The sequence below is a fragment of the Eptesicus fuscus genome, chromosome 3 (assembly GCF_027574615.1).
Source record: "Eptesicus fuscus isolate TK198812 chromosome 3, DD_ASM_mEF_20220401, whole genome shotgun sequence".
Lineage (NCBI taxonomy): Eukaryota > Metazoa > Chordata > Mammalia > Chiroptera > Vespertilionidae > Eptesicus > Eptesicus fuscus.
Genome location: NC_072475.1, coordinates 82,912,406 through 82,931,765, shown reverse-complemented (window position 1 = coordinate 82,931,765; position 19,360 = coordinate 82,912,406). Strand labels below are relative to the sequence as shown.

General features: G+C 39.8%; 1 protein-coding gene across 1 annotated transcript in view; it reads left to right on the top strand.

Annotated features, from left to right (window-relative positions):
• Positions 1-19,360, top strand: part of EPHA6 (EPH receptor A6) — a 1,030,425-nt gene that overhangs the window by 436,471 nt on the left and 574,594 nt on the right. The window contains exon 4 of the mRNA XM_054714059.1: positions 5,650-5,805. Coding sequence (XP_054570034.1) covers positions 5,650-5,805 — 156 coding nt within the window. The remainder of the gene's footprint in view (positions 1-5,649; positions 5,806-19,360) is intronic.

Sequence of the window (19,360 nt, the reverse complement as noted above, 5' to 3'; positions counted from 1 at the left end):
AAAACAATTTTGTCAACCCATAATTTCAGATGTTTCTAATGTGCAGCCAGAATTAAGAACCAGTATTGCAGACTAGAGCTTTTCAAATAGACTGTGCATGCAGCCTCCTGGGAGTCATCTATAACTGTAGTTTCTGACTCAGTGGGTCTGGAGAGCCCAAGACTGCTTTTAGAACAGCCGATGCTGATGTTACTGGTCCTGGGAAAGGCACTTTGAGTATGAAGGTCCTTCCAAGACAAGAGTCCCATGAAATCCCAAAATGATTACCACGCAACTAGAAGCTCTTTGTCCAGTTTCTCTAGGGGAAAGGACTGCTTTTTGCATTTTTATTTATTTATTTTTTAATCTCTAAGTGTTCAAGGAAAAAAAAAAAAAAGCTGCCAGTAGAACTCTAGGTCCTTCATGCCTGTTCCAGAGGGAGCAGCCTGGGATGGGAAGAGAGGATTGGGCTCCCAAACTCTGTAAAAAGCTTCCCTTACTCCTATCCCCCGTACCCCCTGCCTTTGCTATATTTAATCTTACATATTCAGGTTTATTTTGTTCTTGTTCTGTGCTGTCCCTGCCACACCCCTCTCCCTTGTACACTCTCCCACCCCAAACCACCATCTCTTAACCTTTCCAAGCCTGAGCTTAGTCTAGGTGCAGCTGGCTCCCACTAAGTGACTGCAGCTAGGTCACCTGACTGGCTGAGTCAGGGGCCAGAGGCTCCTGGACCAGTGAAGCCACCCCCCAGCTGCTGAGAAGCTCACCTTTGGCACCGGTGTCAGTCCCTGAGGCCTAGGTGAATGAAGGTGCTTTGCCCACACAGGCTGCCCCCACCTGTATCCACAGTGGAGTAGGCCTGGCCAGGCACAAAGACAACACCTGCGCTGCAGGGCTGGCGAGGCCTCAGCCAGAGGGGCAACCTCCTGCCTAAATATTTTGATGATAGTGTTTTTATTGATTAGCCATACAGTATTAGTTAATTTATTATCAAGTTACAGAAGAGACTGTGTTGTTGTTATTTATGGTACCACCAGTCACAGCTTAATAGATATTGATTAACCAATCATTTAATAGTAATTTTACTGCACAGCATTGATCATTTTACTTCTCCTTAATTTTTTGATCATTTACAAGAAGTACTTTTATAAAAGCAAACATAAACTATCAAAAATAACACAGTTATAATGTGTGTGGGTTTGTGTCCATGCCTAGTACATAGTATATTTCTAGTATCAATAGAATTGCATTCATTTAGATTTGTACAAATATTCATCAACATATGTACTACAGCAAGATAGTTATTTTATTTTGACTCATTTAGGTAGGAATTAAATTTACTTCAAAAAATTAATGGCAGTTATTCTTTTCTGTCCTCAATATATAAGCAGAAGTCCTAAGCATATATTTATTACTGTTAAATTAGGATTTTTGTATATTTTTAAATAGAACATTTTATGAAAATATGTTGAGTTATAAAATAATTAGTTTGTTAAAACATCTTACCTTATAATAGAGAAACATGCAAATTGACCGCACCTCCGCTATGCCCATGATTGGGCCTGCCAGAGGCTGGGGGCGGGACTCCGGGTGGCCCATCCGGCCGTTGGGAAGACCAAGATGGCTGCGCCCAATCCTGTAAGTTCCGGGGATCCGCATGGCGATCGCTACCCGGGGGCGTGTCAGGGCCGAGCCCGGCGCTCCCCGGGTGTCCGCATGGCGATCGCCACCCGGGGGGCTGTCAGGGCCGAGCCCGGCGCTCCCCGGGTGTCAGCATGGCGATCGCCACCCGGGGGGCGTGTCCGGGCCGAGCCGGGCGCTCCCCGGGTGTCAGCATGGCGATCGCCACCCGGGGAGCTGTCCGGGCCTAGCCCAGCGCTCCCCGGGTGTCAGCATGGCGATTGCCACCCGGGGGGCGTGTCCGGCCAAGCCCGGCGCTCCCCGGGTGTCCGCATGGTGATCGCCACCCGGGGGGCGTGTCCGGCCGAGCCCGGCGCTCCGTGGGTGTCCCGAGGGCGATCGCCACCCGGGGGGTGTGTCCGGGCCGAGCCCGGCGCTCCCCGGGTGTCCGCATGGCGATCGCCACCCGGGGGGCTGTCCGGGCCGAGCCCGGCGCTCCCCGGGTGTCCGCATGGCTATCGCCACCCGGGGGGCGTGTCCGGCCGAGCCCGGCGCTCCGTGGGTGTCCCGAGGGCTATCGCCACCCGGGGGGCGTGTCCGGGCTGAGCCTGGCGCTCCCCGGGTGTCTGCCTTGACAAAAGCTTTCCACATCTGTTTATTCTTTTGACTCCATAAAATGACCTTAAAAAAAGCATGGGGGCCAGCTAAGAAAGAATGCACTTTCTGGCCAGAGCACGCAGGATTCTTTTGCCCACCAGGTTAAAGGGAGCAGAGCTGGCACAGTGGGAATGGCCCTGGTGCCCTATGAGGAGACCGGGGGAATGGGGTTGCCGAAATTCCATAAGCCTCTTGCCACCTTCTCCTTTGCAAACCACACCATCCAGATCCACCAGGACTTGAGGCAACTGGGAATCACAGCCGTGATTTGGGACATGGTAAGCAAATCTTGAGGGGCCTCTGAAAACACCTGCAACTGATTATAAGACTGGTCTTTATTTAAAAAGAAATAAAAGAACAGCTTTGTTGAGATATAACCCATATACTGTACATGTCACCTAAAGTGTACAATGAACTGGTTTTTTAAAGTAAATCCAGAGTGGTACAACCATCACCATGCTCAATTTTTAAATATCTTCATGACCCATCCCCTCCAAAAAAAACTTCTACCCACTGGAATCACTTTCCTGATCATCTTCCCCAAAATAGATTGCACTTTAAAGGTGGGTAAAGGAAAGTTGAGGGAAGTTAAAACACTGCACAAAGGATATTGTAAGATGACAAAGCCCAAAGTGAAGATCATGTGTTTTCTTTAAAATATATATATTTTTTTTAAATTTCAGAAAGGGAGAGGGAGAGAGAGATAGAAACATCAATGATAAGAATCACTGATCAGCCGAAACTGGTTTGGCTCAGTGGATAAAGCGTCGGTCTGTGGACTGGAAGGTCCCAGGTTCAATTCCGGTTAAGGGCATGTACATTGGTTGAGGGCACATACCCCGGTGGGGGGTGTGCAGGAAGCAGCTGGTGGATGTTTCTCTCATCGATGTTTCTAGCTCTCTATCCCTCTCCCTTCCTCTCTGTGAAAAATCAATAAAATATATTAAAAAAAAAAAAAAAGAATCACTGATCAGCTGCCGCCCACAGGCCCCTTACTGGGGATTGAGCCCGAAACCCAGGCATGTGTGCCCCTGATCAGAATCAAACCTGGACTCTTCAGTCCACAGGCCGATGCTCTCTCCATTAAGCCAAACTGACCAGGGCCATGTGTTTTCTTCAAGTTCTGCGTGGTTGTAATGGTCCCCAAATCTATACTAATAAAAGGGTAATATGCTAATTAGAGTGGTTGTCTTCTGGACATCTTTCCAGACAAAGCCGCAGTGGCTACAGAGGCCAAGGCTCAGGCAGCCATAACCACCTGCAGTGGCAGCAGCATTGGGGTTATGGGGGTGGTGCCTCCAGAGGGAGGCCAGACGGGGGGCCAAGGCACAGGCAGTTTGGGGTGATCAGGCTGATAGGGGAGGGCAAGGTAGGGGCAATCAGGCTGGCAGGAGATCAAGGTAGGGGCGAGCAGGCAGGCAGGCAGTGGGGTTAGGGACAATCAGGCAGGCAGGCAGGTGAGTGGTTAGGAGCCAGCGGTTCCAGATTGTGAGAGGGATGTCCGACTGCTGGAAGTTGGACATCCCCTGAGGGGTTCCAGATTGAAGAGGGTGCAGATTGGGCTGAGGGGCACACCCCCCCTACCCCCCCCTCCCACCAGTGCACGAATTTCGTGCACCGGGCCCCTAGTTTATTAACGTAATATATGTCACTGGAAAATTACTTTAATTTTGTATGGTAGTGTTAATTTAGAAAGTGACCAGCAGTGATTTCTCTAAGACCAGAAAGAACTAAGCCTTTTTACCGTTCTTGACTTTTGGGTGTACACCTAGCATAGGAACCTTTTTTCTAGGTTTTCCATTCCTATAAAAATGTACTCTAAAAATAACATGGATTTAAGCAAAGATAAAATCAATAACACTTTTCATCATATAACTTTACTCATTTATATTTTAATGTTCAAGATTTTTGGTGAAAATTTAGTCATTTGCATTCCATTTTTATGTTTTTTGCCATATGCATATAGCATATATAACTTATTTATTTAATATTTGTCTACTCACTTTGTAACTAATTTAAAATTTTAAAGTACATTTATTTCAATACAATAAATAGCAAAGTTATGTGACTAAGAAGTCATCACTGCCAATTCAATATCAACAAGATTCAGACTTGGGGTTTGGTGAACAGGGAGACTTTATTCAATCAAAACAAATCAATTGCGAAACAGTTCAGTTGTTTAACAGCATGGATATGGAACAGCACAGCTTGGAACAGGTCTTTGAGGTAGCCCACACAAGGAGGCTGCAGTGTCACAGCTCCCATGTCACAGCTCTGCTCAGACAAGGCAGCTCCACTTTGCCCCAGCCAGACAGCTCCTCTCCAGTGTTACAGCTTCTGCCAGGGGAGCACAATTTTCAATGGAAACTGAAAGTGTGCTCCAAGAGACAGAGGGGAGATTGAGTAGAAGTTTCCACACCTTGTCCCTGATTGGTCCATTTCTATGCAAATGAGACCTCCAAATACTCACAGTTTGCTTGGTCCAAATAGCAGCATCCTCATTGGTCAGAATGGAGCCATTCTGATTGGTTGGTGAAATGCAAATGCGGATATAGCTGCATAGCTCTGGTTGGATGGGGAAAGTCTCAGTCTTATTGGCAGCATTTTAATCCTAGGAGCTCTCTCACAAGGGTCTACTCAGAAGGCAGGGGCACAGTACAGCAGGCTCGGCAGGTTACTCTGTGGCTTTTCACGGCATGCACGAGAGGCCTCTGCAAACAATGGCTGCTAGACTCTGGTTATAAATTTGGGCTTGATTAACCATAAGGAGCCCTTCTTGGCAGGTATATTCTCCTCGGGGTCAACACTTGTTTGCCATAATAAATAAAAATGATTAAAAATAGAGCAATATAGTTATCAAAACAATATCTGGATCTTGCTTGCTAGGGTCTCTGAATATAAGGCCAGCTCTCATTTTGTTAAAAAGGTTTGTTTTAGCCCTTAAGAAAGGTATTAAATTACCCAAGCACCACCCTGGGACTTTCTCCTTGAGTGTTCAGAAGGACTGAGGAAGAAATGGAACGTAAATACATTTTTAACAGTGTGATTCAATGTTATTTAGTGCCATCTCTCAGGACTCCACAAATGATTTCCTTTTCTGCTGGTTATGGACATCCCCACACTGATAAGCACTGCTGTTTTGTGTGTGTGTGTTTCAGGTATGCATTTAAAAATTCGCTACCTTGAGTAAAATGTGAAGTCACTGTTGTGTTACTAATTTTGAATAACTAATTTAATTCATTAATATTAACATATGTTGACTTTTCTGTGTACAGTATGTGTGACATTGAACTCTGATATCCAAAGTGTATTTAATTAAAATATGTTGTACAGGTGCAAATAAAAGAACTCTAGCAATAATAACAAAAAATTGTTTCTCTGTTTTTACAGCTTGCAGACCAGGATTCTATAAAGCATTTGCTGGGAACACAAAATGTTCTAAATGCCCTCCACACAGTTTAACCTACATGGAAGCAACTTCTGTCTGTCAGTGTGAAAAGGGTTACTTCCGAGCTGAAAAAGACCCACCTTCAATGGCATGTACCAGTAAGTCTATATTTTGCATTTGGAAATCCTATTTCAGACCCTTTTGGCCTCTATTCTAATATTTTTTAAATGTAGATATACAAAATCCTGTACCATCAATGCTAATTGTCTTTGATAACAGTCAAGGAAAAAGTTTCTCTTTATTATCAGTAGTTTTTAACTCTTTGCAAAGAATGTGTTTATTCCTCAAAATTCACATTTATCCTTGACATGCAAATACCAAACACTGGTTTGAAGACCTGTAAATTTTCCCTAACCATAATCAGTCCTTAGGAAATTAAAGTAGTTTAAGGCTACCTGAGAATTTATAAGCAAAACTTCTCTTCTTTGCTTCCACCTTTGACCATTTTTTAGGCAGTTCAAGTTAGGACCATCAAGTTTCCATGTGAGAAAACTTCCCCAGGGGACAATAGCCATTGTGCTGTTGTTATGTGAAAAAGTTTTGAGTTTTCTTTGACATTTTTCTTTAAAGGAAGATATTTCTGAGTTTGTTTACATTTCATCTCTCACTCTTTCTCCAATTTTGGGATTGGAACCAATAGATTTAAATCTAAATGTTAAGGTCATTTTAATGCATACACTGAGAATTTTAAATTATTTGTATTATGTTATTAAAGTATTGTGAAATATCTGTACATTATAAAAATAAAAATGAATATATGAATGCATTGCTAGACTATGCAAAAGTAAAATGTCACCTCTTAGATAGTTATAAAAATCTTGTTAAATACATGAATAAGATAGTATAGTGACATTTTGCCCATCTTTTTGATGAATTGGTGCCAAAATATTACTTATCTTGTATAATTCCTTAGAGGCAAAAATATATTGAGAATTATGTAATGTGACATATTCCTTAGAGGCAATAGATATGTCCCATTTTTTTAACTAATAGTTGTTAGATTTGTCTGTATTACTACAGACTTTAATACAAAATATTTTTATGAACACATTTAATAAAAATGCAACACATTCATTAACAGATGTAATTCTTACTTTTTTGTAAATGCTGAGACACTACCTTATTCAGATATTTGTAGCCTGGGAAATTACTACCTTGACATATTTTTCCCTAAGGAAATATTTTAAGTTTATAAATAGGAAAAGGAAAATTCTAAATATAATTTCTCAAGTGCTGTGGAAATAGTTTTGAACAGGAAGAGCTTGCTATTACTATACACAGGTAATCCTTCTTGCACAGTTGGTGTATATCATTATATTATATTAGTGGCCCGGTGCACAAAATTCGTGCGGGGGTGTGAGGTTCCCTCAGCCCAGCCTGCACCCTCTCCAATCCCCTTGGGGGACCCACAGGGATCTGGCCTAAACCGGCAGTCAATCGGGGATCACTGGCTCCTAACCACTCACCTGCCTGCCTGCCTGATCGCTCCTAACTGCCTCTGCCTGCCTGCCTGATCACCCCTAACTGCTCCCCCCTGCTGGCCTGTTGCCCCCAACTGCCCTCCCCTGCCAACCTGATCTCCCCTAATGACCTCTGCCTTGGCCCCCACCACCATGACTTTGTCCAGAAGGAAGTCAGACGTCCGGAAGATGGCCAGTGGACCCGATCTAATTAGCATATTACACTTTTAGTAGTATAGATAGATTATATAGGTTAGGATTGCTTAAATGGGGGGGGGGGGGGCCTTTCTCATCAGGAGGAGATGCTCTTGGCAGACAAAAATACATAATCCCTATATCTGTACTGATAGCCAGCCATATGCACTATACTGCCAAACTGCTTTCTTACCTCTTACACCAAACAGCTGTTGCCCTTAAAACCCCTCCTCAGCCCCCACCTTAGGTTCTGCCTTCGCAGTTCACCCAGATTAGGTTCTGATTGGTCAGTGTCTATGCCAGTCAGCATCAAAAGCTCCACCTCCTAGGTAGCCATTGGCTGCTGGCACTTCACCCAGATTAGGTTCTGATTGGTCAGTTTCTATGCCAGTCAGTGTCTCTGGGCCTATCAACGGGCCTGATCAGAGAGGTGGGGCTGATCAGCAGCCACCCTAGGCTGCTGGTGAGTGGGCAGAACTGCTGACCTCTTGGAGAGAGAGAGAGGCTTGGCTGCTGGCGAGGCCCGGAGAGTGAGCTGCTGATCAGCTCCACCTCTCTCTCTCTTCGAGAGGTCAGCAGGTTTTCCTGCCACCAGTCCCCACCCACCTGAGCCTGCTGCACATGCAGCCTGGCGTTCTGTCGTCCCTTAGGTTGTTTTGGACATTCTGGACCCTGGCTCTTTATATATATAGATTGTGGATAACGTACTCCAGCTTAGGTAGATGGTGGAGTTTGAAATATCTACAGTACTACCAGGCAAGTATCTCTCAAATCCTATATCATAAAGTGAATGGAGCTTCTTATGTGAATGATAGAAGAGAATATCTTCACTTTATTTTCTTAGGTCATAAATATACAGTATAAATAGAGCTTCTTATGTGAATGATAGAAGAGAATATCTTCACTTTATTTTCTTAGGTCATAAATATACAGTTGACAAGCTGAAGGAATATATTGGGTCTTATTAATATAACCCTTTAGTGAGGTAGCAACATAGTTCGCAAGACTTACGGTTCTTCAGAGCGAGAGACTAATTAAGGAAATAAATAGGGATGCAACAAGGTCTATGAACCTGGTAAACTAGTCAGTCAGTCATTGTTGATTCAGATATGTGTATGTACCAGCTTAATGTTTTATGTTTTCTGGATTTTCTTTCATTTAAAAAATCTTTTTTTATGCTTGGTATTATAAATTATGTGTTTAAAATGCTTGTCTGCCTTAGCTATACTAAGTGCAATTCAAGAATTTTTAATTCTGGTCATTGTTGGGCAGTGCTTTAGGCAGGGAACAGCATTCTGTGTTGCCATCAGGGATTGCCACGTTGTACCAGTTAATAATGCTGATTTTGTAATCAAAGTAAACACGATAATTTCAAGAGAAACATCAAAAGTGCTTTATTCAAAGTAATGTCCATCGCTAGCTACACATTTCCCCCATCTTTCAGGTAATTTGTGGATACCGTCCCAATAGAACTTTTCTTGTTTTGAGGCAAACCATTCAGAGACTCAATTTTCCACTTCTTTGTACGTTTTGAAGTGCTGCTCAGAAAGTGTGTGCGCCATCGATCAGAACGAGTGGTAATCTGAAGGAGCAAGGTCTGGTGAATATAGCGGGTGGGTTAATACTTCCCAGGCAAGATCTTTTAACGTGTCTTTAACTGGTTTTAAGTGTGTGATGGTGCGTCATCATGAAGCAAAATTACTTTGTTGAGTCTTCTGACCCATTCTGGTCGTTTTATGATCAAAGCGTGGTTCAAATTGATTATTTGTGGTCGGTAGTGATCAGTATTAATGGTTTCACCTGGTTTTAGAAGCTCATAATACACCACACCTTCCTGATCCCACCAAATGCAGAGCATTGTCTTCTTTCCGAAGCAATTTGGCCTTGCAGTCGATTTTGATGGTTGACCTGGATCAATCCATGATTTTGTGCATTTGGGATTCTCAAAATAAATCCACTTTTCATCGCCAGTCATAATTCAATGCAAAAAAGACTTTCTTTCTTGCCCTTGAAGCAACATTTTACTGATGACTTTTCGGTTTTCCATTTGTCTTTTGTTCAGTTGATGTGGCACCCATTTGCCTTCCTTTAAAATCTTTCCCGACTTGTATGCATGCATATAAGCATAACCAACGGATGCAAAACTCTGGGGGGTGAGGGCATACATGGGAGTGGGGTTGGGGGTGGCAATGGTAAGATATGTACACATATAATACCTTAATAAAAAAAAATTGAAAAATAAATAAATAAATAAAATCTTTCCCATTGCTTGTAAAGGATTGGAAATTGTTTGCTGAGCCACATTTACTCTTTCTGCAAGTTGTTTTTGAGTTTGACACACATCTTCATCCAATAATGCTTGTAATTGTTGGGCTTCAAACTTTTTTGGTTGACCTGGACGTTCTTTGTTTTTCACATCAAAATCATCACTTTTAAAGTGTTTAAACCAGTGTTCATAAGTATCTTGAGATGGAGCATGTTCACCATAAGCTTCTCGAAGTATATGATAACTTTCAGCAGCACTTTTCTTCAAAATAAAGTAATGAATTAAAACTTCCCGCAAATGCTTTTTTTTTTTTTTTTTTGGCACGAAACTTGACATTATTAAGTGTAAAAATATCTAATATCTATGATGTTAACACCTTCAGCAAATTTGTCATATGAAGTTTTGAAGTTTGCTGTCAGTACAACAAAATAGCATACATATCAACTCGCATATATATCTACATATGAGTAACTCCAGCTATTGAAAAAAAAATCCGCATCATTAACCGGTACACCTGGTAAAGATAGAACTTCCCCAAAAAAGCTGAAAGCTTTTGTCAGGTCTCCTAGTCCAGTCCTAAAAGGCTTCCCTCTCAAGGCTTCTCTCTACTGCTCCCTTGAGGACTTCTTTGCCTTGTTTTAGCAAAGACTTAGCATAGTGTGTTAGTAATTTGCCGTCTTTTAGAGTCAAATTATCTGAGTATAAATCTTGGTTTTTGTGCTTACTAGGTTTGTAACCTTGGACAAATTATTTAACCTCTCTTAGCCTCAGTTGTACCATTTGTAGTGATCATAACAGTACCTATCTCATTCTTTTGTTATGATGATTAAATAAGTTAATATTTGAAAAGTGCTAAGAACAATACCTAGCACATAGTAGGTACCTGATGTCAGTAAAGTTTTTGAATTACACTCTGATTAGATGAGAGACCCTTGTTGTTATTGCAGTATATTCAGCAAAAGGGAGACACATAAACTCCAAAGCATCATAGCTCAGAAAGATTAAAGGATTAGATTATTGGGAAAGAAAAATCAGGAAAATGACAAGTCAGGAGGTCATTGAACAATTAGACAATTAGACCCTGGTCCTTCTTAAGAGGACCACCTGGGTTTACCAAGACATAGTACTTTTGAAGCTGCAAAAATCAAGCAAGTAGTCAACCCTACTTATCTTCCATTAACCACAAACAATATTCACATTTTAATTTTTTTTAAATATATTTTATTGATTTTTTACAGAGAGGAAGGGAGAGGGATAGAGAGTTAGAAACGTCGATGAGAGAGAAACATCGACCAGCTGCCTCTTGCACATCCCCCACTGGGGACGTGCCCGCAACCAATGTACATGCCCTTGACCGGAATCGAACCTGGGACCCCTCAGTCCGCAGGCCGACGCTCTATCCACTGAGCCAAACCGGTTTTGGCGACAGTATTCACATTTTAATAACTCCAAGCTCCCTTGACTTTGAGATCATATATCTACAAATTAGCCATTCTTTAATGCCTTTATTCCAATAGTGTATTATATAAGGGTCAGAATTTGGGTCAGGTAAACAGTCAGTCCCATCACTTTCTGATGATTTTTCTCAGTGTAAGCATTTGAAACTGTTTTCAGAGAATTTTCCAGGGGTTTAAAAGAAGGTGTTTTTCCCCTTAGTATCAGGGGCAGGGAGATTTTGAATGTATGAGTTTAAAAGAAGATAAAGTAGTAAAATATTGGGAATGACTAACCAGGAATTTTGGCTGATAAACAGCATAGTAAGGACAGAGTTCATATATGTATTGTGTATGATTATATAAATAATATGATTTTAAGAATTCCAGGGAAGTCATTCCCTGCCTCTTAGTGCCATCAACAACCCTTAAGTTTCTGGTACAACAATGCATTGCATGTGATTTCACCATTAAGATTTCTAATGAACAAAATAAATAGACAAACAAAAAAGAAACAAACTCATAGATACAGAGAACAGACTGACTGTTGTCAGAGGGGAGAGGGATTTGGGGGCTGGGTGAAAAAGGTCAAGGGATCCAGCAGTACAAATTGGTAGTTACAGAATAGTCACAGAGATGTAGATTATAGCATAGGGAATATAGTCAGTAATATTGTGATAAATATGTATGGGGCCAGGTAAATACTTGAAGCAGCAAGAGGACCACTCTGTAAAGTACATGATTTTCTAATGACTTTGCTGTACATATGAAACTGATACAGAATAATATTGAATGTAAACTGTAATTAAAAAAAAAAAATATATAAATAATATATATATGTATATATATAACAATAATCTTAGTTGAATAGCCCTGGCCAGTGTGGCTCAGTTGGAGCATTGAATATTGCTTTCTCTCCCTCAATACAGAGATATGTATCTTTTTTATTTCATGATCTTGAAACATGTAACATACATAATTTATTTAAATAAAGATTTTTTTTAATATTGCTTTCTTTTAGAACAGTTTTAGATTCACAACAAAATTAAGAGATAGTATGGAGATTTCCCATGTATCCTCCTACCTCTGATGTTCATAGCTTTCCTCATTATTAACATCCTCATCAGAATGATACATAGGTTACAACTCATGGATCTGCATTGACACACCATAATCACCTCAAGTCCATAGTTGGTTTGTACATTCTATGGATTTGGACAAACATATAATGACATACACCCATCACTATAGCATCATATAGAATATTTTCACTGCCACAAAATCTGTGCCCTGCCTATTCATCCTTTCCTCCCACCAACCCATGGCAACCACTTATCTTTTTACTGTCTCATTCATAATACAGTATGTAGCCTTTTTAGACTGGCTTCTTCCACTCAGTAATATTTATTTAAGATTCTTCCATGTCTTTTTAATGGCTAGATAGATTATTTGTTTTTTAGTGCTGTCTGGGTGTACCACAGCTCATATATCCATTTACCTGCTAAAGGACAGCTTGGCTGCTTTCCAGTTTTGGCAATTATGAATAAGCTGATAAACATGAATGTGTAGCTTTTTGTGTGGACATAAGTTTTCAGCTCCTTTGAGTAAATATCATGAAGTGTGACTGCTGGATTATATGGTAAGAGTTTGTTTAATTTTGTAGGAAACCACTAAATTATTATTTTGCATTCCCACCAACAATGAATGAGAGTTCCTGTTGCCCCACATGCTTGCCAGCATTTGATGTTGTCAGTGTTGTGTATTTTGGCTATTTCTAATAGGTGTGTAGTGGTATCTCGTTGTTTTAATTTGCATTTCCCTGATGACATGCTATGCAGAGTGTCTTTTCACATGCTTATTTTCCACCTATGTATAAAATTTTTGGTGAGGTCTCTACATAAAGATTTGTAGGTGTTTCAAAAAGTTGAAACAAACAAACAAAAAAAGATGTCCCATAATCAGAGCTAACTCTCTTGAACAGTTGTGTTGTTGGTGGTGGTGAGGTAATCTGATCCTTTAACTTTCTACTGGCCTGGCTATCATTCTTCATTTTCTCTTTTGACTTTTTTTTTTCTTCACTAACTTCTGGGTCACAGCCTGTAAGTACACTCAAACTTCTATCATTAAAAAAATGCTCCCAATCCAATATTCTTTCTCTTCCAAAACACATCTCGGAAAAGCAGTCTTCATTGGCTGTAGCTACTTCTTCACTTTTAATTTAATTTTCATTCTACTGCACTCAGATTTTTGCTCTTCACTCTACTGCAATCAGATTTTTCTTCCACCACTTCAAAGTATACCGTATAAGAAAAATTCACCAGTGATCTTATTTGCCATTTTCCATTAAAAATATTTTTGTCCTGTCACAACATTTAATTATTTTTGATTACTCCATTTTTTCTTGAAACTATCTGTTCTCTTTCAGTCTAAGATATTCCAATCTTACCTCACCCTCTTAATTTTTTCACCATTGTGTTTGTCCTGTTAATGTGTTCTCTTCTTTTGCTCACCAGTTATATGTTAATTACTAGAGGCCCAGTGCATGATTAAATCATGCACGTGTAGGGTCCCCTAGGTCTAACCTGCCATCCTGGTGCCGGAGTGGACAGGCACCGAGATCCCACGCTTTCGCTTTCGATCACAGGGGAGCTGGATGCCTGTCCGCTGGTGCACCAGGCCTTTCAGAAGCCTCCGGCATGGCAGAGGCTTCTGAAAGGCCTGGTGCCGGAGCGGACAGGCACCCAGCTCCCCCGCTTTTGATGATCCACGGCGGGACATGGGCTCACTGCCCCAGAGGCCCCTTCTGTGCCGCAGCACAGCCATGGCGCAGACACTGAGCTCGCGTCACCACACTCAGCGTCCTGCTGGCCCAATCAGCCACCCCGGCCACCCCAAGCCCTGCCCCCCCACGCCTCCTGGCCAATCGTGGGCATAGCGAAGGTACGGTCAATTTGCATATTTGTCTATTATTAGGTAGGATTCTCACATCCCTTTCTTTACCTTTTTATCTTTCCACATGCTCTCTTCCTCAAATGGCACATGTAAATAGATGATGCCTCTATTTTATCCTTATCCCAGTCTTCTCTTCTAAGGTCCAGAGTGTTCTAGCAAACTAATTATGGATCTGACAACCTATTTGTCCTATGGAAACCTGCCTGTATCTCCAACCTTCTGTTACAGGATTCCAGGGCAGGAGGAATAGGGAAACAGACAGGAAAGTTAAAACAAGACCAAACAGTGTGGGCAATTTGCATCCAGATTGTAATTAACAAACCATTATCTTCAAATGGTTAAAAAGCTTCCCTAATAAGAGAATTCAGAAAGAGGGGTAAGGGGAGAGGGAAAAAGGGCAGTTGGTTTTACTCCCTAAGCGGAGTAGCCAGCAGTCTCATGGCTTGGCAAGTAAGTCTTACTTCCAAGATGTTGAGGTTGTTCTCATCCTTAATGCCAGAACTTTCTTCTCCTTGAAATGCCCTCTATGCCTGAACAGGACTGTTTTCTTTTTGTTATTCAGGCTCAAATACCAGTTCTTAGGACAGGCATTTCCTGCCCACCCATTCAAAAATAGAATCCCTCCCAGTTACTCTTTGAAAATATCATATTTATTTGTATAATTGCTTCCTTGTTTATAGTCATTCAACCCATAGTGGATTGAAAGGGCCATGAGTCATGGATATTCTTTCTTTATTGTATCTTTTGCACTAATAAGAGTACCTGGCTGATACTAGGCACTAAGTAAAATTTAATGAACAAATTAACTAATAATTTGGAGCTCAACCTGCAAAAGCCAATTTTATTTCTTTCTACCCCAGCTTGCTCATATAACCCTGGTGAATCTTTAGCCACCTATCCACTCAAGCCAAAAAGTTTAGATTCATAAATCTGCCCCAACCTCAACATGTTCAAGTGGTCACAAGTCCTATGAATTCTACTTCTTAGCATTTCTTCAATTCATTCTTTCCTGTCAGTTCCTAACTCTATCCTCTTAGTTAAGGCCCTCAACTATTCCTAAGATTAATTTAATAATATCTCAGCAAGTCCCCTTCCTTGTCTTTCATCCCTCAAAATATTTCAAACTATTAGAAAGTATTATTGCTAAAAACACAAACAAAACCTTGATCATATTTCCACTTCCTCTACCTAAAGTCTTTCAAAGCACAATATTGTAAGAGTTAATTCAAGGACATATAAAGTCTAGCCCTGGTCTGTCTCAACCTCTCCAACTTTAACTACATTAGGGTCTCTCTCAGATAGTCCTAATACACAGTTGTACCAGCGGCATACTTCAGAGTTTGGGTCTTCTTGATTTTTAAAAATTCATGTGTGTGTCCAGCCGGTGTGGCTCAGTAGTTGATCGTTGACCTATGAATCAGGAGGTCACAGTTGGATTCCCTGTCAAGGCACATGCTTAGGTTGCAGGCTCGATCCCCAGTTTGGGGTGGGCAGGAGGCAGCTGATCAATGAATCTCATCATTGATGTTTCTATCTCTCTCTCCCTCTTCCTTCCTCTCTGAAATCAACAAAAATACATTTTTTAAAAGTTCATTCTTTTTTGCATTAACTGAAAAATATACAAAGAAATTATAAGTAAGAAATTTAAAATGAAATACTGAAATGTTTTCTCTGGTTTCTTAATCTACTTTATAAACTCTTCACTTTATTTCTCAGGTGACCCATTAATGTATGTTCTATGCTTTAAAGGATGAGCTGTGGGGGACGCTCCACAATATCAAGTCTGGATCAATTAGGGCAGGAGACCCTACCGCCTGCCAAGTCTGCTATCAAAATAACTGTCTAAGGCTTTTCCAGGCCAGAAGGGAAATTACTGAGGTTGAAGAAACAAAGGAAAATAAGAGTTACTAAGAAAGTGCTTGTCAAGCAGAAAAGGCAGAAAGCATGAAAAGGTCAAGGGAAATGAAATGAGGGTTTATATATGGATGCATGAAAATTTAGACAAAATATAATTCCACAGTCATAGCATTTTTATTTTGATGATTCTCTTGTGTTTAAATCCGTAGAATTTTTTAAAGCTACTGAACAGGTCCTGGAAGATTAATAGATTAAACAAGCATTTGTGCTACCCACTTAGAAAAGTTCAAAAAATAAAATGTCACTCATATAGGTATATAATTCTAATGCACATCAGAATTTCTTTTTTTTTTTTGTCATTTAAATATGCAATCAAGTACCTTGTGTGTAAAAATAGTATTTTCAAACTTCATGCTTAATGCAAGACAAATATCATGTCTCTGTTTCTTTGTATTTGACATACAGTAACAGTGATTGGGATGAAAGTGTAAAAGTTGAATTTACTTTTGCTCTAAGGCTAACATTGTAAAACATGGATTCCTTATTGCTGGAATAATTGGCCATCTAAGAAAGTCATTATTCTGTCACTCTTATTTTGAGCAGAACAGATAGTGTGCTGACTGTAGGAGGAGAGATGCTTTTCATTTCTGATGCCCTAATTAGGAATCCCACTTCTCGGTGGGTACAGGTACCCCTGCTCTGCTTGCTATCTCTTCTTTTTTCCCCATCTCTTAGAGATTCCCCCCCTCTCCTAAGCATGTTTTGCATGGAGAAGACCATTCTGGTTCCTTGCTTTTTCATCTCACAACTGAAATACAAAAGTGCAACTGATTGGTTACGTGGTTCATTGCAAACCCAGTGTAGCAGCCACAATTTTACAAAGGCCGAAATAGAAGTTGTAAAGATGGATTTTATTACTTTTAGCAAGGTGTGCTATATTCTTGACTTGCCTTTTTATAGAAAATAACTCTAAATATTCACTCCATGTATTGCAATGGTTTTTATTTTTAAATTAAAATGACCTTTACATTACAGAATAGATACTGGTATGTAATGAATCCGTTTCCCTGATACAGATCACTCATATAAGATGTCACTTGAACTTCATAGAGTTTCCTAAGCACAAATACTTTAATTTTTATTTCAGTGGAGGATCTTTTACCAAATCACCTGGGAGAGGTTCCTATAGGAAGAGAATATTAATGGTCCTTCTGCTAACGCTGGAGAATTGAGTTACCACTCTGGAGAACTGGGTTACTGCTTGCTTCCAGGGTGAAGCTGTTCTTGCCCTCTGTAGTTGAAGCTCAGAGAGAGTTATCCCTTTCAGTATCAGCAGCTTGTACACAACAGAACATTTACCAATAAGCATGCCTAAGTGGAAAGAGAGGGTTCATAATTATCCCCACGACGTTACACATTTTGATAGTGCTTGGTCTCTTCATATTTCTCTTTTCTATTTCTAATGCATGTTTAACTCAAGCAGAAAAGGATTTATGTAGGTGTGCATGATTTCTCCTTTTTCATGGTATTATGAAAAACAGATAATTTTTAACTCAGAAGACATAAGGCCAGCCTTCTAATTATCTCATTTGTATTTCAGTGTGTTTTTATCATATCTGTGGTTTTTCCCTTTAACTCCTGATCTGCACAGCTATAGTACATTTTAGTAATTTTTACAATTAGTTATTCTATGGGTTTAGTGTTCTTTTATGCATTGATGAGGATAGTTGATAACTATTTTTTGGAATTTTCCCAAGGTAAACTTATATCCATTCTGTATAGCATAAACATTTGGGGCCAAAGTATTTACTTTGAAAGTTTTTGAGTATCTACAGAACTATATTTTAAGAAGTTTTTCTTTCTTCCCAAGGGATAGATAGATGGGTGGCTGTCCATTTTGTTATGAATCATTATTAGTTCATCATGATTGTGATAATATAAATATTTCCTTTTGCTTCTCAGATTTCAAGCCATGTGGGTCAGGCTCTTGCAAAAAGTATAACCTTGAACTCTGCTCTACAATATCTGTTGAATTTTACACTATGTAAAAATCAATTCTTGAAAGATTGCATAAAGCCATGCATTATATTCATTCCCTTTGTTAGAGCAGATATTGCCTTTGGTTCAGGCTGGACCACAGTAGACTTGTGTACATGAATACAGGTATTGCAGTGTCATATGTAATTTGATAAGCATCAGTCACTTCTATAAGATAGGGATACTAATAACTACCCTATAGATTTATTATGATAATTGAATTAAATAAGTCATGTGAAATGTTAAGTACACTCTTTAGAAAAAAAAAAAAGAGTGCTTAAAGATGTTGACTGTATTTCTGAATACATGCCTACAAGGTATAAAAGTGCTCAGTTCTGACTGAGGACAAAAGGAGGGTGTCACAAAGGGGGTAAAACCTAAATTGGACTGGTTTGTCAGTGGTTGGTACATCGTCTTATACACAAGAAGGTGGCTGGTTTGATTCCAGTCAGGGCACATACCTAGGTTGCAGGTTTGATCTCCAGTTGGGGTGTGTGTGTGAGGCAACCTACCTCTCTATCTCCCTCCCTCCCTCCTTTCCTCCCTTTCTCCCTCTAAGGTCAATAAACTAAAACAATAAAAAAGAAACAGCATGTGCAAAGGATTGAGATGCAACAAAAGGGAGCATGAGGCAAAGGGATGGGCCTGGATATGAAAATTCTTGTAGACAAGATTGAGTTTAGGTTTTATTCCGAAGTGAATGTTATTTTATCTATTAGATTTATTTTTTTATTTTTCTTTAACTATGAGTTTTAGAAAGAATGGAGAATCTAAAACAAATTATCTAAATTGTCATTAACAGTATTATGAAAACATTAATGGAAAACAAGTCTTAATTTTAGACATCAATTTAGTTACTGAAGAAGGTGCAAAATATTGAAGAAAATGAGACTATGTGGAATACAAAAAATTTAAAGTACACATGCTTCTGCTTATTTTGAGCATATTTATTTTGAAAATTTAATTTTCAATTGCTCTTCTGTAAATAAAACTCTTTTAAATGCTTTAAGATAACATTGTTAAAAGGAATCTGTTGTAATAAGGCAAAAAATTGCTCAATAATTTGTATGTCTTCAAAATTTGTATTTGACAGTACTTTCTAGACAAAGCACTATGAAATACTTTTTATGTTTATTTAACAAACCTTCTTTGTCTAGGATGAATGCAATGTGGTATTAAAAAAATCTAAACATAAAAAATCCTTGGTATTATCCTACCACTAATATACTACATAACCTTGACACAATCATAGTACTTACCTGGGCCTCATTTCTTTATCTGAATAAATTGATTTAGTTTCTTCTTACCTGTGGAGCACCAGTTTTCTGATTACTTGTCATTCATTTCTAAATATACAAACATTTTATGAACAAAATTTATAAATAGAGTACAAATTAGTTCAAAGAAAGATAATACAAAATTCTGCTTATAGATGATCCTATTAAATATGCTT